Source organism: Canis lupus, chromosome 6, assembly GCF_003254725.2.
Source record: "Canis lupus dingo isolate Sandy chromosome 6, ASM325472v2, whole genome shotgun sequence".
NCBI classification, from domain to species: Eukaryota; Metazoa; Chordata; class Mammalia; order Carnivora; family Canidae; genus Canis; species Canis lupus.
The window spans coordinates 69,956,499-69,983,238 of record NC_064248.1 but is presented as its reverse complement, the minus strand read 5'-3'; the positions used below and the strand labels follow the sequence as shown (position 1 = coordinate 69,983,238).

Here is a 26,740-nt window from a genome sequence, read left to right as displayed (position 1 = left end):
GAGCTGTGAGATGGAGGAGGAAGGGAGTTCTGGTGGTTTTGAGTCTTGACTCTAGCATTTGAAGCTCAATAGCTCTCCTGGCCATATGAGCTAATCAACTTAATCTTTGTGTTCTCTTAAAATAGTTTGGGGATCCCTGGGTGGTGCAGCGGTTTAGCGCCTGCCTTTGGCCCAGGGCGCGATCCTGGGGACCCGGGATCGAATCCCATGTCGGGCTTCCCGGTGCATGGAGCCTGCTTCTCTCCTCTGCCTATGTCTCTGCCTCTCTCTCTCTCTGTGACTATCATAAATAAATAAAAATTAAAAAAAAAAAAAACTTAAAAAAAATAGTTTGAATTGGTCCATCTTTTGTAACTTAAGGAATCCCTAAAGACAAAGGCAGTAATTCACCCATTTTAAGGGACTCGAGACTCAGAGGGGTTAAGTGATTTGCTCATGAAAATCACAATACCAGTGTTTTCCAGAGCCAGAACTCCATGTCCCAGGGAATGACCCCAAATACTATATTCCAGTAAAGACAGCAGGGCTGAGGCACTTGGAGAGGGAGCTGATTATTAATGAAAGGCCAGAGAAGTTTCAGGGCACCATCCGGTCGTGGCGATTGGCAGAGCTAATGCATTCAGTGGTTCATGAAATATTTGTGCAGTCACTGAACAACAACCTAGGGCAAGCTGTTTAGGTTGAGGAAGTGAGTGATCTACAGGTACCCTTGGATCTCTGGGGTACCTGTCTGCTCTCGGCTACTGCTGGCCTGGCAAGGAAGAGGTGAGAAATCGCAGAGCCAGCCTACCTGTGTTTTCCAAGTCGCTACTCCGGTGAATGCAATGCATGCAGCACATGTCAAACACTGGAGCCTCTCGGAATATTGATTATGGATCTTGCTCCTTCCTTAAAAAGCAAGCTTTTGTTTTTATTAGCATGTGTAAATATGGAATAACTTCAGAATGCAAATATAGGATGACATTTTATTTTACTGACATGTTTGGAAGCAGCCTAGGGCAGGGTGGCAGTGAATCAGTCAACATCATGGGTACACTGCACTGGGAATTCATCAACTGTGCACACCACTAATAGGCTTATGCCATATGCTCCATAAAAGCATGTTTGCTAACATGAGACTGGGCCGCCCGATCGTATGACAAAGCCGCCACGTCAGTTTCTTGATGTATAGAAACAGGCTCTGCTAGCCAGATGTAGAAATCCAGCAAGGTCATTGTAGGCGTAATTTCCATTTTGTGTGCTTCTTTTCCCCCTCATTGACTGTAAGAGAATGTGATGTGCCTCATTAAAATGTGATTCCAGGTGCATAACACAATAATGACCTTTATGCCAAAGACTGAAGTTCACGTAATAGATAAGCTAGACTCCCATTTGGTGATGTTGGAGACCATTAGCTAGAGGCAGAAACCGTGTTAACTTCTTGACATGGGAGGTCACGGGGTCAAGGTCGAGGCCCAGGCTGCAGCCATTTCTGGACTCAGATGAGAGAGGAGAATGGTGCTGCCTGGCAGCCTAAGGGTTTGCAGCCCTGCCCGGGAGAGTTAGAGATGTCCCGGAGCCTGTGGAGACTTAAGGGGAGGCCTGGGGATCGAGATGGGAACTGAAGAAGGAGCAGCAGCTCTGCACAGAGATGGGCCTGGATGCTGGGCTTCTCCATGCAGGAGTGCTGTCCTAACCATCACCTCCCTTTCTCCTTTCAGGTCACTCCTGGTTTCCTCTGCTTTGCATCTGACCCAAAATTATACTGTCTTTCTAGAGGCATTACTTCTTTTTCTCTCCTAGCTCTTAGATTCTTGGTGCTCAAGTGGGAAATCAGGGATTGGGAAAGTTAAGAGTTCATTTCCACCCACCCAGGGAACAGGTGTAAAGCCGTGTGTGGTTTCTGCCCTTCCTTGAAAGTGGCCAAACAAGTCAAATCCTTCACTTGGTGATCACGGCCAGTGTATTGACTGCCATTTTGTTAAATACACATTTGCAAATGGTGTTCGAGCACCCAAAGCTTGCACCAGACCTCAGGACCCTTCCTAACTGTGTGCAGCTTTATCAGAGTTCCTCATAGCCAGCTCTTGATAATCTTGCTGGTTTTCCTGTTTTCACTCTGACTGAGGGCATTGTATCTCATATCTCCTACAAACTGCAAGAACCCAAACCTAATGTAAAAAATAGGCAATGAAAAGGGAAAATCAAAAATCACATGTTATCTGAAATCTGGAGCTCATAAAGACAGAAAGAAGTAATAAAGAACCAGAATGAGAATACATTCAGTCAAAGCGAAAGAGAAGAGGGAATTTGAGGATATTAAGCAGAAGAAATCAGACACCTAAAATGATAAATAAGGGGCACCCGGGTCACTCAGTGGTTGAGCATCTGCCTTTGGCTCAGGTTGTGATCCTGGGGTCCTGGGATCGAGTCCCACTTCGGGCTCCCCGCAGGGAGCCTGCTTCTCCCTCTGCCTGTGTCTCTGCCTCTCTCTCTGTGTCTCTCATTAATAAATAAATAAAATCTTAAAAAAATAAAACTATAAATCAAATGGCTTGTTTGCTTATTTGTTTATGTACATCCCTGGAATTATAAGCGTCTTGGCCTGGCCATAGGCTAATCGCCTTTTAGGAGGGGCCTATCGTGTGTATTTATTGATGTTTGATTTCCAGAGCTTCTAGCTCAATCAGGGACAAAGGCTCTATGTTTCACTCATGCTCATGGATGAATAATGCCTTTTTAGAATATTGCCAACTGTGCTGTCATTTCAAGACCCCAGAGACTCTGCTTATTAGGATGGCAGACGAGCGAAGAAATGAGTTGGGCAGAGAGGTGGCAGGGGTTAATTTCATATTTGTCACGAGATCTTGCATGATTTCCCTAAAAGATATTTAATTTCCACTGGGCATAATAACTTGCAGCTGCTGGAATATGCTGTATACCAGTGGCGAGTTCTTGTCTTTGGAGATTTATGCAAGTCGTTATTTAAAAATAGAGATCCGGGAGTTACAGCTGGCTAATTAATCTACCACTAAGGAAAGCTCAGCAAGTGACCCACTTAACTGTTTCCAGGAACCACAGCTAAGGCTGAAGTGAACTCTCAAAAGTGTCCTGCACAAAGGACCAAACAAGTCCATCCCTGGGACATTTCGTCATCTGCTCGCAGTGCAGGCGTCCGTTCTTCATGTCCCCTTCTTTCCCGCAAACCATTCACTCAGGCCTTCATCCCTACACGGCTCCAGTTCCTAGGTGCCTCACCGGTGTCCTGTGTCCTGAGGACAGACGCCGGATGCTGCCAGACTCGCCTTCCCCAGTCTCTTCATCTGTATCACTCACCAGCTCAGGCGATGCCCTCAGCACATCATTTGTACCCTGTGGCTGACCTCAGAGGGCTCCTGTGGGACACCCGAGCCACACGTATGTACCCACAGTTCCTCCCTTTTCTCCACATGCACCTTCCTCTCCTGGCATCTTGATCTCTCCCCTCTCCTCCTGTTCCCCACCCAGATCACCTTTCCATTCCTCCCTCGGCGTGAAGACGGTCGATATGTCTCTGCAGAGGTCCACGGCGCCTATTGCAGGCCATGCTGAGTCTTCTCCTTGGACTTGACAACAGAGAGTTGGCATAATCAGGTCATGGCACATTTTTATCATTGGTCTGTGAAAGCCTGATCTGATTTTTAAATCAATCAATTAATTAATGTATCCTATTCATTCCGCTTCCCTTGTCTCCCCTCTGCCTAGGCAGGCATTCTGTTATGTTTTACGTGCATTTTTTGATCGTGTACATCTTTGCCGAATAATTCATATTGTTATCTGTGCATGTATTTTGATTTACACAGATGATACATACTACATTCCATTTGTTCCCTACATTAGTCACTATCTTTAAAGTTTGTGCGTGTCTCTAAATCTGGCTGCTGCATACTCTACGGTAAGCAACCATCACCTTTACCCCTCTGCTTTCTCCACGTTTTACATGCACCGATCCCTCCTACTCTCTGGATCTTTCCTTCTCTGAAATTCCTTGGTTTTCATTTACCCTACAGCTTAATTATATGCTGGTGGGTTGTTGTTTTTTTTTTTTTAATTTTCCTATAAATTTTCATGTTTTTTTTTTTTCCTTGTCTTTCATGCAATTCCTTGGAGGTCAAGGACCATCTCTTTTATTCTTCCCTCCCCCAGGCCACCCATCTCCACCTCTGCAGAACTTTTTTAGAGCTTGGTGCATAATTGATGCTCAATAAATTCTTGATTATTTAGGGAGTTGGAAAGCATGAGTTCATGAGAGTATTTTCTCTTCCTATATATAGCTCTAGTGTCTAAAATGGTGCCCAGCATGTTGCAGGCGATCAGGAGATTTGTTTGAAACAAATGGATATCTTATCTTTCACATGAGAAAAGGGATATGGAATAGTAGGATATACAGAGGTCAGAATGCCACGTTCTAGTTTCTGATCTGCCACCAAGTAGACGTGCAACACCTGGCCTGTCAGATAGCTTCTCTGGGTCCTGGTTAAACTGAATGATTTCATGGATCCTTGTTCACTCTAGCTTTCTAAGCTTCTGTGACTTCACTAACAATTTTTCAACATGAAGCAAGAGAATCTTCAATATGAAATCGCCTGCATGGAATACAGAATAGTCATACTCAAGGCATTAGAGCATGGGAGGGTTAGAGGAGGGAGCATATCCTATAGCTTCTGATCTTAAGCTCTCGGAATGATGAGGAGGATAAAATTCTTGCCACCTGTAAAGTGCTTAGGAGAGTGTCTCACAAAATCAGTGGTATATAAATCTTTACTATTATTTTTATAAATTCAAGAAAATCTACTAGCCTTTGCAACCGTCTCTGGCCTGGCATTTGGAAGTCTGGTCTTCGTGCTTATGTGCATACAAAGCTGAGAAATTCTAGTATCCCTGCTGAAGTTAATAATTTTCTTTTTTAGGTCAATAATCACCAGACAACAGTCTGATTTCTTTTAGGCCCAAACTGTTGTCTTTTTTGGTAATGGGCAAGTTCGAATTTTCATGGCTTTTGTAAAATGAAGCAAAGGGATGTTATCCTTCAAGATCATGTAGTAGCCAATAAAGATGTTAAAACAAGAATCCAGAGTTTTGTGTTTAGTATCTATCAAAAAACAACGGTTTTTTTGTAGAGCAATCACTTAGAAATGGAAACAGAATAGGAATGTGTTAATATCTTTGCAGATGATATTTTTCCCTTCAGCAGGGAAGAAGTAACTAAATAATCTAATTTGCTTTCTCTTATCTTTAGGGGAGTGAATTCAAATATTGGACAAACCATTATTAAAATTCTGAACAGCACTTAATGTATGAGCTTGTTTTTTGCTATAAGTCTCCTTTTTCTCTAGGTCAAGAGGTAAAGCTATTTGTCTAAAAGAAAAACATTAAATAGTATTGGTGATAGGTTACAGGTTTTATAACAACTATATAGTTTATATAACAACTGCCTCATGAGCAAAATAGCATTTAATAACTATTTTATTCTACTATTCGACTAGGCACTAGAAGTCTTCATCAAACAGCATTTCACTTTAATGCTTTTCTTTTGTGAATTAGTCTGTCATCTAAAAGTTAAAAAAAATCAGATAAAAATACAAATTGGGAACTGGGAACTCCAGATGAACTGGACATTTTTGGAACAAGGGAAGATTAAAACTCTACTTTAAAAGTTGGAGAAATAGATATGTAAAATGTTGCATTAACAACAAGAGCATAGGAAATAACTATGAATCATTGGTTTTAAAGCTCAGAAACACTGGAGTAAACTATGACTTACATTACATGGTGAATGGAGAATTTTAAAAAACACTTTGTGTTTTGGTTTTGTTTCTGGGGTTTTTGGTGGTGTGGTGATTTGGGGTATTTCTGGGCTCATAAACTTAATTCAGGAGAGTCCCATTGTATTATAAATTGTATTAAAATAAAGATGAGCTGTTTTCAAACAATCTTTTTTTTAAAGATTTTATTCATTTATTCATGAGAGACACAAAAAGAGGCAGAGACATAGGCAGAGGGAGAAGCAGGCTCCCTGCAGGGAGCCTGATGCGGGACTTGATCCCAGGACCCCAGGGTCACACCCTGAGCCACCCAGGTGTTCCTCCAACAATGTCTTTCTGTGTTGTGTTTCTCAGGTAGTCTCAGCTAAAGCTGCCAATGATTAACATATGGTATAAACTGAGATAAAATATACATATTGAATAGCCAGGAAGGATGGCCATAAAGATTAAAGGAGATGTGTGGGAAGGCAATCCGAAAAATCTGAAGTCCTATACACATATATGTTTCTGTTATTATTGTATTTAATAAAAACCAACAATACCTACCATCTATCAGAACCTGCTTTAGGCACTAAGAATTCAGAAAAATAATAATACTGATTTTTTACTTTCTTTTTTTTTTACGATTTTATTTATTCATTCATGAGAGACACAGAGAGAGAAGCAGAGACACAGGCAGAGGGAGAAACAGGCGCCCTGCAGGGAACCTGATGTGGGACTCAATCCCAGGACCCCGGGATCACACCCTGAGTGGAAGGCAGATGCTCAACCACTTAGCCACCCAGGTGCTCCTGATCTTTACTTTCAAAGATGTATAATTATATTGGGGAAATAGAGAATGCCAGTGTGTTGGGGTGACTGCAGTGATAGAGATATGCAGGGTGCTCGGGACCCTAGAATGAGATCCCTGACTAAGTTTTTACAATAAGGATGTCACAGAAAGTTAGGGAGAGGAGGAGAAGGGAGTCCCAGGAAGAGGAGATGGCGTGAGTATAGCCTTGAGGTGAAAAATAGCGCAGTATATTCCGAGTTAGTAAAAGGATCAGTATGACTAGAGCTTAAAATAGCAAGCAGAGAATAGCAAAAAAAAAATGAGTCTCAAGAGACCAGATATTATGTGAAAGAATCAGGTTTTATCCTGTTGGTGACAGAAACCCAGTGAGGCCAACGCATAGCATAGGCACTCAGGGGGCATGCAGGGGGTGCATGGGAGGGTCAGAGAACCTGGGGAGGATATTGCTGTAGTGTGGGTGACAGTGAGAGCAGGAACTTAAGCTGGGAGAACTACACAGAACAGAGAGGGCAAATATAAAAATGAGTAAAGAATGGCAGTGTCTGGTGATTAATTTTGTGAGCATTGGTCAGGATGACCCTCAAGCTTATAGTTGGACTGATTAGGTGATTTGCAGTACAATTTATACACAAAATATTGAAGGAGAATCAGAAGAGATAAGAGATCTGTTCATTTTTTTGGCCATGTTATCTCAAGATTTCTATAAGACATTTGAATGAAGGTGTCCAGGAGGCAATTGAATATATGGCTCTGAATTGTGAGCAATATATCTGGGGAGGAAATTCAGATTTGTAAGTTATAAGCATAAAAGTGGTAGTTAAAATTCTCAGAGAAAAGAGGTAAGAGTAGGAGCCTAAGAATGCCAGCTTTTAGAAGTTGGGCCAATAAAAAAGCCAAGAAAGATACCAGGAAGTGGAGATTGTTGAAACGGGGATGTGAAGGGACCCAGTAGAGTGTGATGTCACAGAGGTTCAGGAAAGTGGTAAGATCCAAAGTGAAACCAAAGCAATGAAATCTGATGTAAGGACTTGAATCCTATAAATTTAGAAAGCTGGGACTTTAGGTGACTTTCTCAGAGCATTCTTCCTACAAAATGGCAAGCAGAAACCTAACTGCAGTCAACTGAGGAGCGAATGTGGGGCAAGTGAGCACAGTCTTCACAGAGAATTTTGGATGGGAGGAAGTAGAGGGATAGGATGTTAGAGGAAATGCAGAATCAGGAGCAGGTTATTCTAAGAGGACAGTAGTTGAAGTAAGAGTGAGGGTTAAAGAGAATGATCTGATAGTGGGAAAAGGTAGGACTGTATAATAAAAAAATTAATGTATTATGTTCTCAAAGGAAGGGGGAAAGGTGGAGGGGCAGAGGGGGAGATCCATAGGAAAGGTTGGCCTGAAGCAAGGACATTAACTCTTAAGCCTCTGAGACCACAAGGACAGATGGAAGGAAGAGGAGAGGTAAGTCATGCTTCATGGCTTTAGGACAAAGGTCATAGTATTGATTCATTCCCCTAAGGACCACATACAATGACTTGGCAGATGAAATCTTCTTTAGAAGCCCCTCATAATCCTTCTCAGGGTTGCTCTCTCACCCGACATTAAAACATTTCCTCTGTACCCCGGGTTCTCATGCTGCTCCTCTCCCACCTCCACGCATGGGCTTTTCTTCATAGGGCGTGATTCCCCCAACACACGGGGTCTGCCCTTAGGATACCCATTGATTGTCCTCATTCAAGTAAATTATAAACTATTTCATTCCAAGATATAAATATTTGCTATCCAGCTAGCTGGGCCAACTGTCCCAGGAGTGTTTGGCTCTTAGATGGATACTCTGCTTCTCAGGGCCCTTGCCTTCTTAGACCTCATCCCTCTAGTCAACTTTTCTTCCCACATTTTAGACATATGCATCCTCTGCTCTCATCATACTTAAGTCTCCACCTTTCCAAAAAATGAAGCACATGCAATGGAAATCATGTAGTTGGAATAACAATTAAGACACTGAAGATTTTCTGAGTCATCCCCCTTGTCATACCTGACAGGGGAACGCCTCAGGCAGCTCTGTACAAAAGGGTGCCGTGGCTTCTGATGGGGCATATTCCCATATGTCTCACTTCCATTCATTAGAAGATTTGAGCTACAGATTAGGAGTACTATTCACCCCTCCTGTCTTAATAGGAAGTTAGGAAAACTGGAATCGATGCTGCTTTTTAAACATCACGTTTCACTGGTATTTGCTGGTTAGTGTTACAATCACAGAAATGAAGATAAAGCCATTTTCTCCTAAAAAAAAAGAAGTGTTTTTCATTATGTCCAAACAATCTCCAAATGCATAGAAGAAAAAAAAAATGCCCACAGGAGTTCCTTGGGTTCGGCATCATGCCTAGATGCCTTAACCCCAGATGTACTGACTCTGCCCAGGCTGATAATAAAATACCCCAGAGGCTCTGGTCTCTATTGAGTCTGGATCAAGAATGTATAATTTTATGTCTAGGGATACTGGTTTTAGACTCAAATTGATTTGCTTCCTTCTTACCGCTTACAAACTGTGAGACATATCTCAGAGGGTTGTTGTGAGGATTAAGTGTGATCATGAATTTAAAGGGCTTAGCCTTCTTGCTAGTACATAGTAAGTTCTCAATAAATGGAGGCTGCTATTGAATTACTACTATTAATAATTCATGACCTGATTTAAGAAACGGCCTGGCTTAACTGGCCTCAGGCAGAAGCTGGGACTTTTTTCCTCATCCAGCCTCAACTAGATGGCTATAAAATGATGAGTTTCCTGTTCAGATATACACACATCCTTGCTCCTCTCTCATCACCGATGCCCTACTGTCTGTAGTCAATTAATGATTGGCCACTTAGGGTAATCATTTCCCTGAGAACCAAATGTGCTTACATTCAGTGGCTCCCACTGTAATGCGATTAATTTTGTCCAATAATATGCATCTAGTAGATAGGTCTGGTATAAATGAGAGCCATAATGATTAGCTACCTCCTGTTTGTTCATTTTGAAGAATCTCATTAGGGACAGTGGTCCTCAGTGTTAATGAGATGATACCGCCTAATTATGGAATTACAGTTACATATACTAGTGCTAGAAGATAAGAGCACTTGCCACCTAACAGGTAATGTCGCGTCTACACCCGCTGATGTCCTCCTTTAGAATGCTTCCACTTTAGTCTGGATCTCATCCCTTCCTTGGGCCTATTTTGGAATTCCGCCCTCTTCTGAATGCTGGTAAAAGCCTAAGCTATAAACAGCTTGCTTTTTTGGTAGATCAACTCATGCCTGAAAAAGTTGATAATGATTTCAGAATTTCTTTTAATTGAGTTTTTAATTACAACACAGCAAATATCCCATTCATATGTAATTTTGACGAGGATGACAAGCAATTTCATATTCTTTGGAGATCATTTGACAAGTGTGGGAGCCTATAGTTAAACACCAACTGCCTTGTTTTTGGACAGGAGTACCTGACAACCACTTACTCAGGGAAGATTGGGAACTGGAGCATCTGGATCTCAATAAATTCTTTGACAGAACAATCCAAGAGCTATAAAACAAGCTGCCACTGGGAATGTAAATCTGATTGGCTGGCTTAGAATCTCTCTCTTCTAATTTATAGTCCACATATTATGAATTGGGGTACTGTATAGCCAATGGGTATATGGGCAGGTTTCACCATAAATAATTTTTTTTCTGTCTTTAAACTATCAGCACAAGAGATAAAATATACAAATAAATTTTTCTAAAACACAAAGCTTCAACTTGAGATGGGTATCATGATCCTTTATTCTTTTTTCCTTTGCCATTTACTTAAGAGTTGTGGAGCCCATGCCCAGAGTTATAGAGCTCCAAAACTACAATTAGACCGAAGAAACTTCTGTATTCCAAAGAGCAGAGAGCAAGTCCAACAATTAGCTGGACCTTACTAGCACCTCCCACAAGCTTTCACAGGCCATTTGCATGGGCCATTACAATATGCAGAGGCCCCAGATGAGGCCCCAGAGCAGTAATTCTCAAACTTTGGATTTCAGAAACAAACAAACAAACAAAAAATCTTACTAAGAATAGGCACCTTCTTATTTTGCCAAGTAAAGATGTGTAATTTTTTTTTCTGTTTTCACTCATTTGTTGATTTGTGAATATTTATTGAGTACCTACTATCTCCTGCTACTGAAGCAGGCCCTGGGAATGCAATGGAAAACAAAGCTAGATATAATCCATGCCCTTGAGTATTTTATAGTCTTGATGAGGGAGATAGTTATTAATCAATTATACTAATAGTTATATAGTTATATACTAATAACTATATAGTCATAGGGGCTATGAAGGAAATAAACATGGTTTTCTGAGAGCATAGAAAACATTATTTTTATATGGACAGAGAAAGGCAGGGAATTCTTTTTAAAAATTGTGCTTGGAGACTTGGAGCCATCTTTGAGCTTACTGAGTAGACACCCTGAGCAAAGCTCACCCTTCCAAGTCAAAAACATTTATGGATAAGAAATTATCATTGAAATTACATGGTGGCAGACATATCCAAGGAATAATGCAGGGATTCGATCCCTTTATGAATCCTGTGATAGATGAATGTATGGAGATGGGAACCATAGGCAAGGAATTGTGGAATGGTGGTAATATGAAGAAAGAGTGTCATCACACTGGAAGCCTTGGAATGAGTATAAACAATGAGTGTGTTCACCAGAAAAAAATCAACTACTTCTGACTATCCTCTCTTCATAGTACCTGTTTTACGACAATATAAAAACCAGGTCATGTGCATATTCGTATTGAACTTTTTTGTTAAATAAACTTTTATGATAGTAAAAGTAAATGAAATAAAATAAAATTGTGCTCAGATTCAGCCCATGATAAGGATTTTAACTTTATGCTAAGAGTCATCTGGATGTCACTGGACAATGGATGAGAGAGAAGGGAGAGTGGAAAGAGATCGGGTGGGACAGAATGTTAGTGCTATAGATATGATTAGGGTGACAGCCATGTGATGGTGAGTAGTTGGATTTGAAGAATATTTTGGAACTAGAATTGCTGAGACTCATTGATAGATGAAAGGATGAGGGAAGGAAGAGAGAGGTATCAAGGATGACTCTGTATTCCTGCCTTCAGCAACTTGCCATTTCATATACCAATTACCAAGACAGAAGGACTAAGAGGAGGACAGGTTGAGGCATGAAGGGACAATCAGGGGTCCTTTTTGGGGCTTGTCAAATTTAAGGTCTGTGGGAGATACCCAATGCAGGCAAATATATGAATCAGAAGTTTAGAGTATTTTGCTACTAGATACACATTAAAAGATTTTAGCATGTTGATGGTATTAAAGTCATGGAGTAGATAAGATTTCACAGAAATAAGCATTATGATGGAACTTTGAACCTTTTGAGGCTTGATACTGAAGGGGAAATCTTCAGGGCATCTTTCTATGAAAGGGATGACATTTTAACACCCAAAATAGGAAGAACACAGGATCTGTTCTTTCAACTAAGGACATTTCATCACAAAATCTTCTCTCCTTTGTCCTAACCACTCCTATTTTGCTGCAGAGCAATGAAAACTTTGTCATGGAGCAGCAGTTGCAAACCACCGTTCTCTAGTCTCTGCAACAGCTTTGGGCAGGAAGGGCCTCATTTTGGTAGCAGAAGTTCTCATCCACCCCCAGCTTCACTTGACCTCTTAGACTTTTCAAACTTAGAACCACATCTGGGGTTTCTAAATTAAAGTAGTACACAGAGTGGCATAAGACCCTACAATATGACATCAGTTCCCTCCTATCCTGACAGGCAAAGTCAGTTACCGCCTAGGCACTGTGTGACACTTCCAGGTCAAAGAGCTACTTTGGCAATTGGAGTGTGATTATATGTGGGCATCACTTGCTAGCTCTTCCTCCTGTCCATCACTGTATCGGCATCCGTCAGTCTTCTTTGCTAGTGGACCTAGTAAAGATTTCTGAATTATCTCATCATAATGTTCCAGACAGCCACGATCAATCAGTTTGAATGTAGTTATTGTAATACTAACAATAATAATCATTATATTATCATACTTGGAACTATTATTAATAGTAACTCTTTTTTAAAAAAAATTATTTATTTGAGAGAGAGTGAGCGAGTGAGGCCATGAGCAGTGGGGGGGGGGGGGAGGGTGGGTGAGCAGCCAAGGGAGAGTGAGCCTGATGTGGGGCTCCATCCCCAGACTCCAGAGTCATGACCTGAGCCCAAGGAAGATGCTTAACCAGCTGAGCCACCCAGGGGCCCCCAATAATAGTAACGTTCTTAATGCTCTGTGTCATGCACTGCACCAGTGTTGTCCATATCCCATTTTATATGGGAACTATAGACAAGGAATTATGGAATGGTGGTAATATGAAGAAGTAGTGTTTTATGTAAGCCCTAACTTACATTTTATGGAAGCCCTAACTACAGCTTAGAAGGTTGGTTCCATTTTACAGGTGAAGAGACTAAGACTGAAAGATTGGCTTCCCAGGTGTACGTGCCGTCATTGTTTTCACATTGTGTTGTGACAACACGCCATTAGCTGCGATGGTGGAAACTCTCTGGGACTCTGTGCTCCTCCTATGTGCGACCTCAGCACCTAATAGTACTTGGCACGTTTATGGTGCTGGTTAGATACTGAAGATCGTATATACTCAATAGTCACAGAAGACTTTTGAAGGGCGATGACTGTGTCTTTCATGATTTAGGAATCTCCCACGGTTTCTAGCACAATTCTCAATAAATAGGAAGGTTGACTATGCGGGTTGTAAGTTGGCCAAGAACCTGGGAACAAAGAAGGTTCTGCGGGAGCTGCTGGTAGAGGGGTTACCCCCAAAGGAGGATTAAGAAGATGCCCCGGCCTAACAGGCTGTTGCTGCAACTCTGGACCCTTATTTAAGCATCCTCCGTCATGACCTGCATGGAGCAAAGGAAGAAGCGGCACATTGTTGAAATTCCCTAATAATCCCAATTTAGCAAGTATCCTGAGCTGCTCAGGCAACAGAAATTAAATGCAAACAACCTTTGAGACTTGAGGTGCGCAGGTTGGGAGTAATGACTTTGTGAGCGACTGAGAAAGGCAAGGCAGTGCACACCTGGGGGACGGGGATCCAAACACGGGGCGACACCCCAGGAGGCCCAGGGTGCAGCGAGGTCTGCAAATTAAGTCCAGGCCACCTGGGCAGCCTAGCAGGATGGAGGGCACGGCGGGGTCGCGGTCGCCTGTGCAGAAGGACGCCCAACGAGGCTGGGCTGCAGCCCCTGGGAGCCGAGCAGCCCCACTCCCACCTCCTGTTCCCGGGGCAGCTCGGGCAACTTGGAAGAAGCGCAGAGAACAGCACCAGGAGCCAATGAGCTCGGGAAAGGACGTGGGTGGAAGATTAGAAGAATGGGCCGGGCCATGGCTTAGTTACAGAAAGCTAAAGGGGGCAAGAGGGGGAGGCCCAGAAACTAATAATAAATATTATATCCAGGTCTGCTCTAAAATCACCAAGTGGAAACTTGCAGGACACCCAGGAAATTGAGACTTTGCAGAGGAAAATGGACATTTTCTTCCAAGCCATGGGCTTCTCGCCTCTACTGGCACTCTGCCCACCCAGGTGCTCGGTAAATACTGTCTTGCAAAATAACCTTCGTTTGCCAAAAGAGCACAGGATCCAGGAAAGAGACCAATGGGAAGCACATTAGAAAGTCAGCCAACCCTTGCCTCGGTGCCTGGGGAGGACAGGACTCGAGGAACTAGATTTCTGTTGTGTTATTCAAGGCAGAAAGGCTCGTCTCAACAGTGATGCGGCCTCTTCCCATTCAGATCGGTACAGAACAAAATAGAAACCTCTGGAGCAGAGGGAATGCCTAAGACACGGTTGGCTAGCCTTTGGTTAAATCCTATCATTGCAGTTTCCTTTATGTCAAGGGGACTGGGGAGATTCTGTTTTCCCCTCCTGGGGTGGAGGAGGTGGGTGGGGAGAGCCCTAGCTCTGGACTGAGGGTGGGCTTGGCGGAGTTCACTTTTAAAAGGTCAAACACTTACAAATCCAAGGAGATGGGTTGGGGTTAATTCTTTGTTTTGTAGAAAGAAGCCTCTGAAAACAGCAACAGCAAGTACCCGGGTGCTCCTGAGCCTGTCTTTGGTTTCAGATCATGGGTTCCACTTTCTTAACCTGAGATGGTCAAGCACTCAGACGGCAGCCAGTTGCCCAGCAGCCGCACGGCCTCGATGGGCTCCCCGAGCTCCTCAAGCATGCCAGCCCTCTGAGACGTGGTGTTTCCCTCCGGTGGGGCCTCTTTACCCACCCACTTCCCGGCCCCATACCTGCCTTCTGCAGGGCCGCCCCCCTCCCCTTCCTCTCCTCTCAATTTCAACGTCGCCTCTTCTAGAAGGTGTCTGTTTGGAATGACTCTTCCAAATAAGGGGAAATTGCATTAGCAGTGGCACAAGCCAGAAGCTATTAATAACCTGCTAAAAAAGAAGTTCAGAGTGAACAGTGCGATTCAAACCATGGCTCAGCCGCATCATCGGGGACCCAGGAGCCCACCCTGTCCTCCACCCCCCACGGCATATGGCTTCCATCTTCATCATGTCAAGACATCTGTTCCACCCCCAGCATCATATCCAAGCCGCAGACAGAATAGTGTGGGAGGAGTTAAGCAGGGGGTGGTGTGTGTGTGTGTGTGTGTGTGTGTGTGTGTGTGTAAGGCTTTCTTCTCTGAGGGTTTGCCTTTTTATTCAGAGCGGGCTGCTCTCCCCAGAGACTCCCAACTAAGTCTGACTGAGGAGAACTGTGCCACATGCCAGGGAGTCTGGAAAACCAGTATCCGCTCCCCAACCTTTGTACTAGAAGAGGGCGGGGGAGAGGGGCAGACGTGGGTAACTTGCAGGCCGCCGGATCTCAGGATCTCAAGGATTTGCTTATTCTCTGTCGTAGTCCCCTACTTCTCTCCATGGCACTTGTCATGGCTGGTGGAGGTACATTTGTAATCCCGCTGGAATGTGATAGATTTTCATTCTGTGGGTGACTCTTGCCCACCCTATCGCCAGAACCTAGCTTGGTGCCTGACCAAGGGCACGCTTAATTGACGGGCTAGTTGGCTTCTGGAAGAGAAGAGAAGCTACCTCTGAAATCATCCTATAACCACAACCTCCCGGGAACACAGGACTCTGAGTATTCACATCTGATTTACATATAGCTCCTTTTTTTATTTATTAAAAAGATATTTCAGATATAAAATATATGTATATATACATACATGAAATGAAATAATGAACATTCCAATACCTATCCCCCAGCTCTCTCAGATTCACAGATTTTGCCAGAGGCCTTTGAGTCCTTCCTGTTAATATCGTTGTGGAATTTAAAAACAAAACATCTCAACAGAAGTTGAAGTCCCTGCGTCCCTTCCCCTGTTTCCATGCTCCTGCCCCTGCCTTTCTCTGCCTGGAGGCAACCACTGCCCTGAATTTGGGTTTACCAGTCTAGCATGTGTTTGTATTATGACTATCTATACACATCCTTAAGCAATATAAAACTATAGGGTGTTTTTGCATATTTTCAAGCTGTATATAAATGTTATATTATGCATGAACACTACACGCACCATATAAATCCTAACGTATTATTCTGTAATCTCTTCAATCAGTCTTGGTATTGGCGTTTAACTATATATTTTTTTACATGTAACTATGCAGTTTCATTGTGTGAATACACCACAATTTAATTATCTATTTTTCTCTTGACAACCATGTGGATTTATCATTTACAGTCTTTTCCTATTACAAATAATGATACCTACAATTAATATTCCTCAACATATTTCCTTGTCACATGCGTGAGGGTATCTTAGTGCGAGGTGTAGACCTAGAAGTAAAATTATGGGGTTGAGGAGGTATATTTCGATTTTCTTTCATTTTGCTAAAGTGTACTGTAAAATGTTGTACCAATTGATATTCTCACAAGTAGTAGATGAGAGAAACTGTTTTTGTACTTAATGCTTTGTATCAGATTCTGATATGAAGTGATATCACAATGTTTTAATTTGTGATTCCCGAACAATGAGGAAGAGTGAGGATCTTTCAATAGGTGTGTTGGCCGGTCAGGTTTCCTTTTATTAATTTTAATAAAAGGAAACCTGACAATTTTGCCTATTTGTGTCCATTGCTCTTTATAGAAGAAATGGAGAGTTGCTGGGTTTTTCTCTTATCGATTTGCAAAATTCCTTATATATCCCGGATAGAAATCCTTTCTTGTTAACACACATTGCAAATGTCTTTGCCCAGACTGTTGCTTGACTACCTATATTGTTTATACTACTGTTTTGTGAGTAGGAGAGTTACATTTTAATAGAGTAAAACTTATCACTGGGTGGTTTGGGCTTTTTATGTCTTGTATAAGGAACTTTCGCTATCTCCAAAATCTTGAAAATATCCTTTCATATTTTCTTATAAAATTTTTCAAGCTTTTGCTTTTCATCATTGGTCCTTTATATTGTATATATATTTACACATATATTATTATATATTAATGTATTATTTATATTATGTATATTTACATAGATATAGATATAGAATATAAAAGTCCTAGTTGCATTTTATTGTTTTCCACATGGATAACTAGTAATTTCATAACATATCATGTGTTTCATATTTTTGATCACTTATTGATATCAAGTTTCCACATTACAATGGTCACTTTCTGAGTTCTGTAGTAGTTTTCAGTGGTCTGTTTTTTCTATTCCTGTGTCAATAAGGCATTTTGTTTACCACTAGCATTAGAGACACTATTTCATAAGGTTTGGTCAGGGACTCAGGAGCCACCCTGCTTGGTTTGAATCCTGACTCTGCTACTGCCTAGCCATGGTAACTTGAGAGAGATTCTTAATCTCCGTGACCCCTATCGTTTTGGTTTTTTTTTTAATATGTAAAATGGTAGCAATCATTTTATTAAACTAAGTAAATGAAAGGCTTTTCCCTGGCATATAAATGCTTAATAAAAGTTAGCAGCTACTGTTTTTATTTGTAGTGTCACTATTACTAATTGAGATATCTGATCAATCAAGCCACCCCTACCCTTTTCTTCTTACTCAAGATGTTTAGTTATTATTGACCTTTGGCTCTTTTAAAGGAATTTCAAGATTGGTTTATAATGTCTCATGAAAAAGCCCGTTGAAAATACAAATGGCATTGCCTTGCTACATGGATTAATTTGAGTTTTCTTATCCATAAACTTGGTATACCTATTCGTCTTTTCAGTCCTTTTGTGTTAATGAGAAAGTAATTGTGTAATTTATTTCACAGAGGTCCCCACATATGTGTCATATTTATTCTTAGTTATATTTTAGTTTGTCATTATTGTGAATGAGGTACTTTTTTATGTTATTATTCTTGAATAACTTATTACTGTTGTGTAGAAATCCTATCATTATTTTTATGTTGATCCTGTAAGTAGCCACCTTGCTGAACAATTACTAATTTTAATGGTCTATAGATTCTCGTGGATTATTTGTATAAACAAACTGACCATTTGTACAGAAATAGAGTATTGTTCCTATCTTTCTGATGTGTACCTCATTTTATTTTTCTCTTTTCATTGTGTAGACTGAGACTTTCTAATGGCAGCAAAGAAGAAAAGTGACAGCAGGCATCCTTGTCTTATTCTAACTCTAATTAGTGACGCTGTTAAGTTTCTTTGTTGAGTTTGATCCTTGCCGTAGATTTTTGATAAATAATAATTATCAAGTTAGAAAGTTCCCTTTTACTTCTAATTTACTAAGAGTTTAAACTTAAGTAAATGTTAAACTTCACTAAATCTTTTTTTTTGGCATCTATTGAGTTTATCATAGATTGTTCTTTAATTTGTTAATTATTAATATTGTGTAATGCATTAATAGATTTTCTATTGTTGAAGCATCTTTTCGTTCCTAAGATAATACACATTGGTTATCCAGAGTGTTTCAAGAAAATGCCTGGGTCTTTTCCTAAAGGACCAGAGACCTTAAGGCCTTTGAGCAATTACTATTTTAATTTGACTTCACATACGTTTCTTTTTGGATCTTTGTATGTTTGGCTCATGATTTCTTTATTTCTTTTATATTGGGGGAATTTCTATATTTTTAAAAATAAAACATGTAAAAGTTGTATAATAGTAGGGGAACATATGCACACTAAGAGAGAAGGAGGATGGAAGTGTTAGCTCTCCTTATTTTGGACCGTGAAATGAAGGGATAGAAGTACTTCCTATCAACAGAATTTCTTGGGTAACTTGGTCCACTGCCATAATTACCTTATTTACTGAGTAGGTGAATCATGCTGGCCATTTGTCTAGGAACCTGGTGACACCTGTGTCTAGTCGGTTAGGAAACAAGCCTTTAATTGCTCCAGGTAACTGGCACTGCTTGTGAAGTAAGATGGCTTGTCTTCCTAAAGGCTATCCTGGGTAGCACTGATGATGGCTGGTGGCGGGGACAGCATCTGCTCCGAGTCTCTTAGAGCCTCTTTTGTTTTTTCTGTTTTTATTCATCTTTGGTAATTGCATCATTTTTGAGACTTATATACATGTAAAACCTTTTGTAGTTCTAATACTCAGCAAAGAAGCTATGTTCTACTCAATAACTAGAGCTTTCATATTAAAAAAATTATTTCAATGTAATTGCTCTTGGTGGAAAAATGTCAGGTCATTGTAGAAATGTGGTTTTGATGGTTGTTGAGCTGTCCTGTTTCTGAATATCTGTCCCAATGACACGCACATATTCATACAATTACCATATTACCAAAAGTACTGTATACAAATAGAAACAATAATGTGATGTCCCAGTCTGTTGGCTTTAGAAAGGATTTCAGAAACATCAAATGATTAAGACATTTCATGTTGGTTTTGAATTCAAGGACTTGTGAAGCAAGTACCTTATTCCAGTTGGAAATGTGTCACAAAGGAAATATTCTTTTCTCCTTCCCTCTTCATTCTATAGAACATAGGGAGAACGATACCAAACTCCTGGGAGTTATCTCCTTGATTAACTGTGAAGTAATAAACACAGGAAAGCAGCAACAATTCATGCAGTGGGGTACTAAATCTCCACCTTTATGGCCTGCATTTGCCAACTGTCTCCATATTTGACAGATAAAGTACATCTGTGAATTTTAAGCTTCTCAGGTTACAGTTAAGATATGTAATTAGATTTCAAGATATACATCTTGCCCAAAACTTCTGCTACGGGGGGGTTGGGGGAAGCCAATTAAGCCAGGTTTACTCAGCTTCAAAACAAAACTTCAACTTGAAAATGGATGGAAGAACTCCACTAATGAGAACACACCACATGGGACATGTTACTGTTTAATGGAGGGTATGTGCTCTGGGACGCAGGCTCTTCCTTTTCTGAAGGCTGGAGTCAGGAGGTTTACTTGGTTAATAAAGTCCGTTCCTTTAGACATGTAATTTGATGGATGGATGGGTGGAAATTAGTGCTTTGAATAATTTTAATACTAGTTTTCTAAGTATTTGTACTCATTGGATGAAAGCTGAGAAACCATAATTAATTCAAACAGGCCAATGAAGAGGTACTTCAATGCTTGAAGCAAAAACATAGTCCAACTATGTAAAAGTCTGTGGGCTGCTAAGGACTAATTCTAGGCTAGAAATATTTCTAATAACCATAATGACTATGAGATAAGAGTAACTAATATTTCCTGAGCAGGTACATATGTAAGTGCTTTCTAGATATAAAGAAGCGTTCACTTAGCTGTACTCATGAAAACCATAGAGAATCAGAATTCTGTTCTCTCTCTTCAGTGAAATAAAAACAGACTAGTTTATTGTTGCCTTTTATAAAATAGCCTTAATGCCCTTAAAAGTAAAAGCTTCCTTGAATCATATAAGAAGAGGTTTCACAAAGACACCAGAAATATCGGCTCATTAGTGTGAGCAAATATTTTATTGTTAACAGGCACAGGAAATTCATGTGGGATGAAGTTACTGTATATCTTGTTACAGGCAGATGAAACAAATACGTGAGGAATTTCTTGAAATAGTTAAAAAACAAAAAATGTGAGCCTCCCAACTTTTTCTTCTTCTTTTTCAAGAGTTTTTTGGCCACTCTGGATCTCCTGAATGGCCATATCAATTTTATGATTAGCTTGCAAATGGGATATGGGCTTTTTCAAACCACCTAGGTAATTCTAATGTGTCGTTAGGGTTGCAAACCACTGATAGATGTCTGAGAAACACAAATAATATTTACTGATCTGCTACTATGCATCTAGTTTCTGCACTGGATGACTCACATTTTTTTTCTTAAATCATTTGACCCTCATAGTAACCTTATGGGATAGACACTATTGTCTCTGATTACAGTCTAATTGTAGTCTAAGAAAGGTAAAAGTTTGTCCATACTTGGTAGTGATGACCATATTTAACTTACTTCTTGCATTAACTATTCTGATTTCTTACCCAAGAAATGTAGGTCAGATATGCTGGAAACTAACTCTTACATACCTATGGCCTTTGTATCACTATTATAACATTTCTATTAGAAAGAAAATAAATCAAGTTTGTTTGATATGATTGAATCATAAAGGTATATAAGAAGAAGATGACACAGATGAAGCTTCTTAGGTAGGAGGAACCATGGTGTTTCCCAAATGGCAGACTGTGATAAATATTTCATGGTCCACAAAAGCATTTAAAAGAGGGGTGCAATCTGCTTGGTTTTTAATAAATTTACTTAAAATACTTAGCTTCTTAGATTATATCCATTACTGACATTTGCATCTATGTAAAACATATTCTTGTTAAATTATGTAGAAAGTATAAACATTATTTGTTCTACCTTTTGCTCTCCTGAATAATAATAGAGAGTTTGAAACCCTATGTAAGTCTCCTAAAATTGTTTATTTTACTTTGCTAGTTCAGGAAGCCCAAGTCTAAAAACCACTACCATAGGCAATGATGAGCTACTGAGGAATTTTGAGTGTGAAGTGAAGTGAAACCCTTAGATTTATATGTAAGAAAGATCACCCTTTTAACAAACGGTATTAGGACAACTGCATATCCACATACCAAAAAATGAAGTTAGACTCCTACCTCACACGATATACAAAAGTTAACAAAATGGATCACAGACTTGAATGTAGGAAATAAAAGTTTAAAACCCCTAAGAGAAAACACAGGAGTAAATTTTCATGATCTTGGATTAGACAATGGTTTCTTACATTCAGTTCTGGAAGAATAAGCATCAACAACAAAAGGGAGAAACTGGACTTCAAAATTTAAAACTTTTGTGCTTAAAAAGAAACTGTCAAGAAAGTGAAAAAAACAATAACCCACAGAAAAAGGGAGAAAATATTTGCAAATTATACAGCTGGTAAGGGATTTGTATCTAGAACATATAAAGGATTATTACAACACTATAACAAAAGGACAAAAATCCCAATTAAAAATGATTTTAAGGAACACCTGGGTGGCTCAACGGTTGAGCATCCGCCTTTGGCTAAGGTCATGATTCTGGGGTCCTGGCTTCATGTCCCGCATAGGGCTCCCTGCAGACAGCCTGCTTCTCCTGGGCCTATGTCTCTTCCTCTGTCTCTGTATCTCTCATGAATAAATAAATAAATAAAATCTTTAAAAATTAATAAATAAATGATTTTAATAGACAAAGGATTTGAATAAACATTTCTTAAAAAAAGATACACAAAGAGCCACTAAGCACATGAAAAGATGTCCAACATCATTAGGCATCAGAGAAATGCAAATCAAAAACACAATGAGACTCTACTTCATAACCACCAGGATAGCTGTTATGAAAAAGATAGACAATAACAAATGTTGACAAATATGGAGAAACTGAAAGTCTCACATATCCAGCTGCTCTGAAAAAACACTCTGGTAGTTCCTCGAAAAGTTAAACATACAGTTGTGTATGATCCAGTAGTTTCACCCTAAGAGAAGTGAAAACACATGTTTACAAGAAACTTGTACATAAGTGCTCATAGCAGCGTTATTCATAATAGCAAAAAATTGGAAACAACCCAAATGCTCACCAAGTGATAAATGTATTAATGGTACATGCATACAATAGAATCTTTTTTTAAAAGATTTTATTTATTTATTCATGAAAGACAGAGAGAGAGAGAGAGGCAGAGACATAGGCAAAGGGAGAAGCAGGGTCCCTGTAATACAGGGAGCCCAATGTGGAACTCGATCCCGGGACCCTGGGATCACACCCTGAGCCAAAGGCAGATGCTCAACCACTGACCCACCCAGGCATCCTCATACAGTAGAATCTTATTCAGCAATAAAAGTACAAATAAACACCACCAAGTGGATGAACAATGAAAACATTATATTCAGTGAAAGAAGCCTGTCACAAAAGGCCACTTCTACGAAATGTCCAGAATAGACGTGGAACTAGGGCAGGAATGACATGACCTGCTAATGGGTGCAGGGTTTTTCTTTGGACCTGATAAAAAGTCTAAAAAGGTAGATTGTGAAAATGATACCCAGCTCAGTGGATATGCTAAAAAACAAAACAAAACAAAAACAAAAACAAAAACAAAAAAAAACACTAAACTATTTATTTTATTTTTTTAAACTGTTTACTTTAAATGACTGAATACTATGGTCTGTGAGTTACTACAAAGCTATTAAAAAGAAAAAAAAAAGATTAAGCATCAATGTGGAAGACAGGATGTTAGAGACTGACACTATAGATAAGGAAATAAGCCAAAAAAGTGTTGATATAATCCAAGGAAGTGATAAACTGGGCTTCAACCAACATAGTGGAAATGAGGATGACACTGTGAGAACAAGAGCAGGATTCGGAGGTAACCAGGCAAAACCACCCCAACATCATCCTTGATGGGCAGTAACCATCAACTTATTTAAAAATACCCAGGGCACCTGCGTGGCTCAGTCAGTTAAGCATCCGACTCTTGATTTCAGCTCAAGAAATCAAGAGTTGTGGGATCGAGCCCTACTTAAGATTCTCTCTCCCTCTCCCCCTCCCCCTGCCTCTAAAAAATAAAAAAATAAGTAAAAATAAGAGAATATAAACACCCAGAGCTGAGGCTTCTGTCCATCAGTTATTCTCCTGCAGCTGGTCTAACTGGAGAATCATTTTAATTCATTTTATTGTTTAGTGACAAAATCTGTGTGTCTGTAATATTCACCCGTTGTTTTAGGTCTGCCTTGTAGGAACTGACGTGTTGCTTTGACTTTTGAAAATTGTGTTTGTTCAGTAAATGATCAGAATCTGTTGTGGCTTCTAGAATATATACATGTCTGTACAGTAAAGGTCAGAGAGGCTCATCCTCAAATTAGACATCCACAGTTGAGATACTAAACTGTTAACCAGATGTGCCGGTGAAGGGATCAAACCCCGTGTGGGTTTTGGACGAGCTCTCTCCCTATGAGTACACCTGGGCCGTGCAGAAAAGGCACAGCAGTGCCAGCGTGAACGTGGGGCTTCTACGGGGGGCCGGGGAGGGGGGGAGCATCTCTTTGGAACGCCCAGAAGGTGCTGTTGGGCCTCCTGACATTCAGCCTAATCAAGGTGGGACCCTCTTTGGCAACCTGCCAATGTGTTTACATTACACAGACAGAATTTTTCTCTAAGATTCCATTAAATATTTAACACCACTAAAGAAAAATACAACCGGCAACAGAGCTGTATCAAAACAGGAAATCAATCGGTTTCCAATCTCCTTTGGCCACCCTCTCACCAAGCCAGGCGGGCAGGAGCCCCGTGCAAAGGGAGGAAGGGATGCGTCCGGCCTTGAGCCAGAGCTGAAATTGAATCTGTGTCGGTCCATCCACTTTACAAGCTGCATCCCTTTCCGTATGCTGACCAAGGGACGCACCTGGAGAGGCAGATGCCCGACCCTGCTCTTGTCTGGACACTCCCAGGTATCTCAGAAGTCGTGCTGATTGTTTCCAGCACCGTCTTCAAAATGTTGCTCTTTCACCCATACAGTTCTCTCTGGGATTCCCCAAAGGAAGATAGTACTTGGGATTTCAGAGTCTCGGCAACACCCTGATGACAAAGTTAGGCTTATTTAGTGACCAATTTAACTTTCATACTCCAGAGCAGTAGAAATAATAGCAATAATAACAATAATAGAAATGTTTTGCATTTATTTAGCATGGTGCAGTCACAAAGCGCTTCACATATATTGTCTTATTTAATTTACCCAGTGGAGAAAACTGTGCTGTTTAACTGTTCAATATAGGTTTCATTTGGTTTTATTATGAAAAAAGATGAAGCAAAAAGTTTTTCTCCACAGGAAAATAGAGGCCATAGAAGAGTTCTTAGCACAGTTTCCATGGGAATGCTCAGCAATGTGCTTTCCCCCTCCCGCCCCCTCTAAAGACACTTTGGCTAATACTAAATGTTCCTAATACCTTCACCAGGAGCAGAGAGTAGCAATAATTTCTCCCATTTTGTCAGGGAGGATCCACTGCATCTCCCAAGTCCAGAGAGGAGTAGACACGAGGTTTGGGAGTGAGCGTATGGTGAACCTGACCCTATTTCCCCAATAAGGCCAGCCATTGTGAGGAAGTAGGCTCTCCACTTCCCCCCCTCACTAGACCACAGACCTACTCCTGCAGCGTAGGTTCTTACAAAAAGCAGGACAACCTACTGGCATGAACTAGACATTTAACTTGAAGCTAATACAGCTTGAGCGCCTTGGCCCTTGATTTGCATGGGCCCCTTTTGGAGATAAAGAGATCACAGAAGGAAGAGTTCTTCAGGTCTCCAATAACTCATGGTTTATTTTTCCCTTCTACACATTTACTTTCATCCCTAATTTGTATTTGTCATTTTATTTTTTTTCTTACCTCACTCCTCCTAATTATATATAGAGGCTTTAGGCCTCATGCTGCCTGGATCCACCCTTGCAAAGTACTTGATTCAAAGATAATATAGGGGGACCCGGCAGGCCCAGTCAGTGGAGCAGGCAACACTTGATCTCAGGGTTGTAAGGATGAGCCCCACGTGGGGTATAGAGATTACTTAAAAGTAAAATCTTTAACAATTAAAAATAATAACAATAATAATAATAATAATAATAATAATACCACAGCAAATGGCTTCAACCTTCATAACAAGGCCAGATCTGGATTAAATGCCAAACCAGTGGCAGATCTACTAGTGATACAAAACTGGTGAGCCTCCAAAGGCAACACTCCAAATTCAAATATGCAAATCGTTTGTTTTTTGTTTTTCTTAATGCCACATCTTTATTTTTCCTTATCTCTGTCCTGGGTAGTAGGGAAAATTCAATTTGGTAGTTCTGGGGTGTTTTTTCCTCTTTCTTTCCTTTCAAAATACTCATTTCTAGAAAAATGCTTGAGCTTTTTAGAATTTTCCACCTCCCCCTTTCTGTTCCCAAAGATGCTTTATGGGTGTAGGGAGAAGGGGTGGGGATGTCCATTGGTGCTGGTATCCAAATGCAAAGGACCCCACTTATCTCATTCATGAAGCCCGTGGTTTTGTTTGTTTGTTTGTTTGTTTGTTTGTTTTTTCTGACCTCTCATTGGGTAAACTTTCTGGGGATTTGCCATGCCAGGAACAAAATGACACAGCACACATGCCATATTCCTGCTGTCTTCCAGAATGCAAGAGGAAGCTTGGGTTGAGCAGGATTCTAGATAGCTAACCACGGGCTATTTCATTCTGTGGGGCTACCAGAGTCTCCTCCCAGAGCACAGCCACACACACACACACACACACACACACACACATACACACCCCACATCAGGAGACTGCAGGACACATTATCCTCCCATTGGCTTCCCTGACCTCTCTCCCTGTTTCTTCCCACAGAGAATTCTTCAGAGAAAGAGGAAACCCCCACACCCCATGCCCCATTTTCCCCTCCTTTCTTGAATGGGCTCCTTCCAAGTCATATCCTTCCCAGAACAATAAACTGCACAGCTCAGCTGAAGTAATAGAAAGAGGGTTCTCTCTACGTTACAGAAAAAGCACAAATATGCCTGATTTGTGCTTCAGGCCTGTTCTTGATGTGTTAATTGAAGCTAACAGATTTTAGAAAATCCTTTTCATTTTCAACAGAACCAGTTGTTAAGGACTATTGTCTTGCTGCCTGTGCCAAAGATCTGGATATCCAAAGCCGCGTATCAACCCTCCCTGTACCTTTGCAA

General features: G+C 40.7%; 1 protein-coding gene and 1 pseudogene across 4 annotated transcripts in view; both read left to right on the top strand.

The window, feature by feature from the left end:
- Nucleotides 1-26,740, top strand: part of ST6GALNAC3 (ST6 N-acetylgalactosaminide alpha-2,6-sialyltransferase 3) — a 523,767-nt gene that overhangs the window by 424,130 nt on the left and 72,897 nt on the right. The window contains exon 4 of one of the 4 annotated variants that reach the window (XM_035717863.2): nt 1,701-2,464. The exons of the other annotated variants lie outside the window; for them this stretch is intronic. Within the exon in view, the coding sequence (XP_035573756.1) occupies nt 1,701-1,782 (82 nt within the window). The 3' untranslated portion in view covers nt 1,783-2,464. Of the gene's footprint in view, nt 1-1,700; nt 2,465-26,740 lie in introns of those variants that run through there. 4 annotated transcript variants of the gene reach the window in all.
- LOC112641032 (small nuclear ribonucleoprotein G-like) lies at nt 11,045-11,258 on the top strand (annotated as a pseudogene).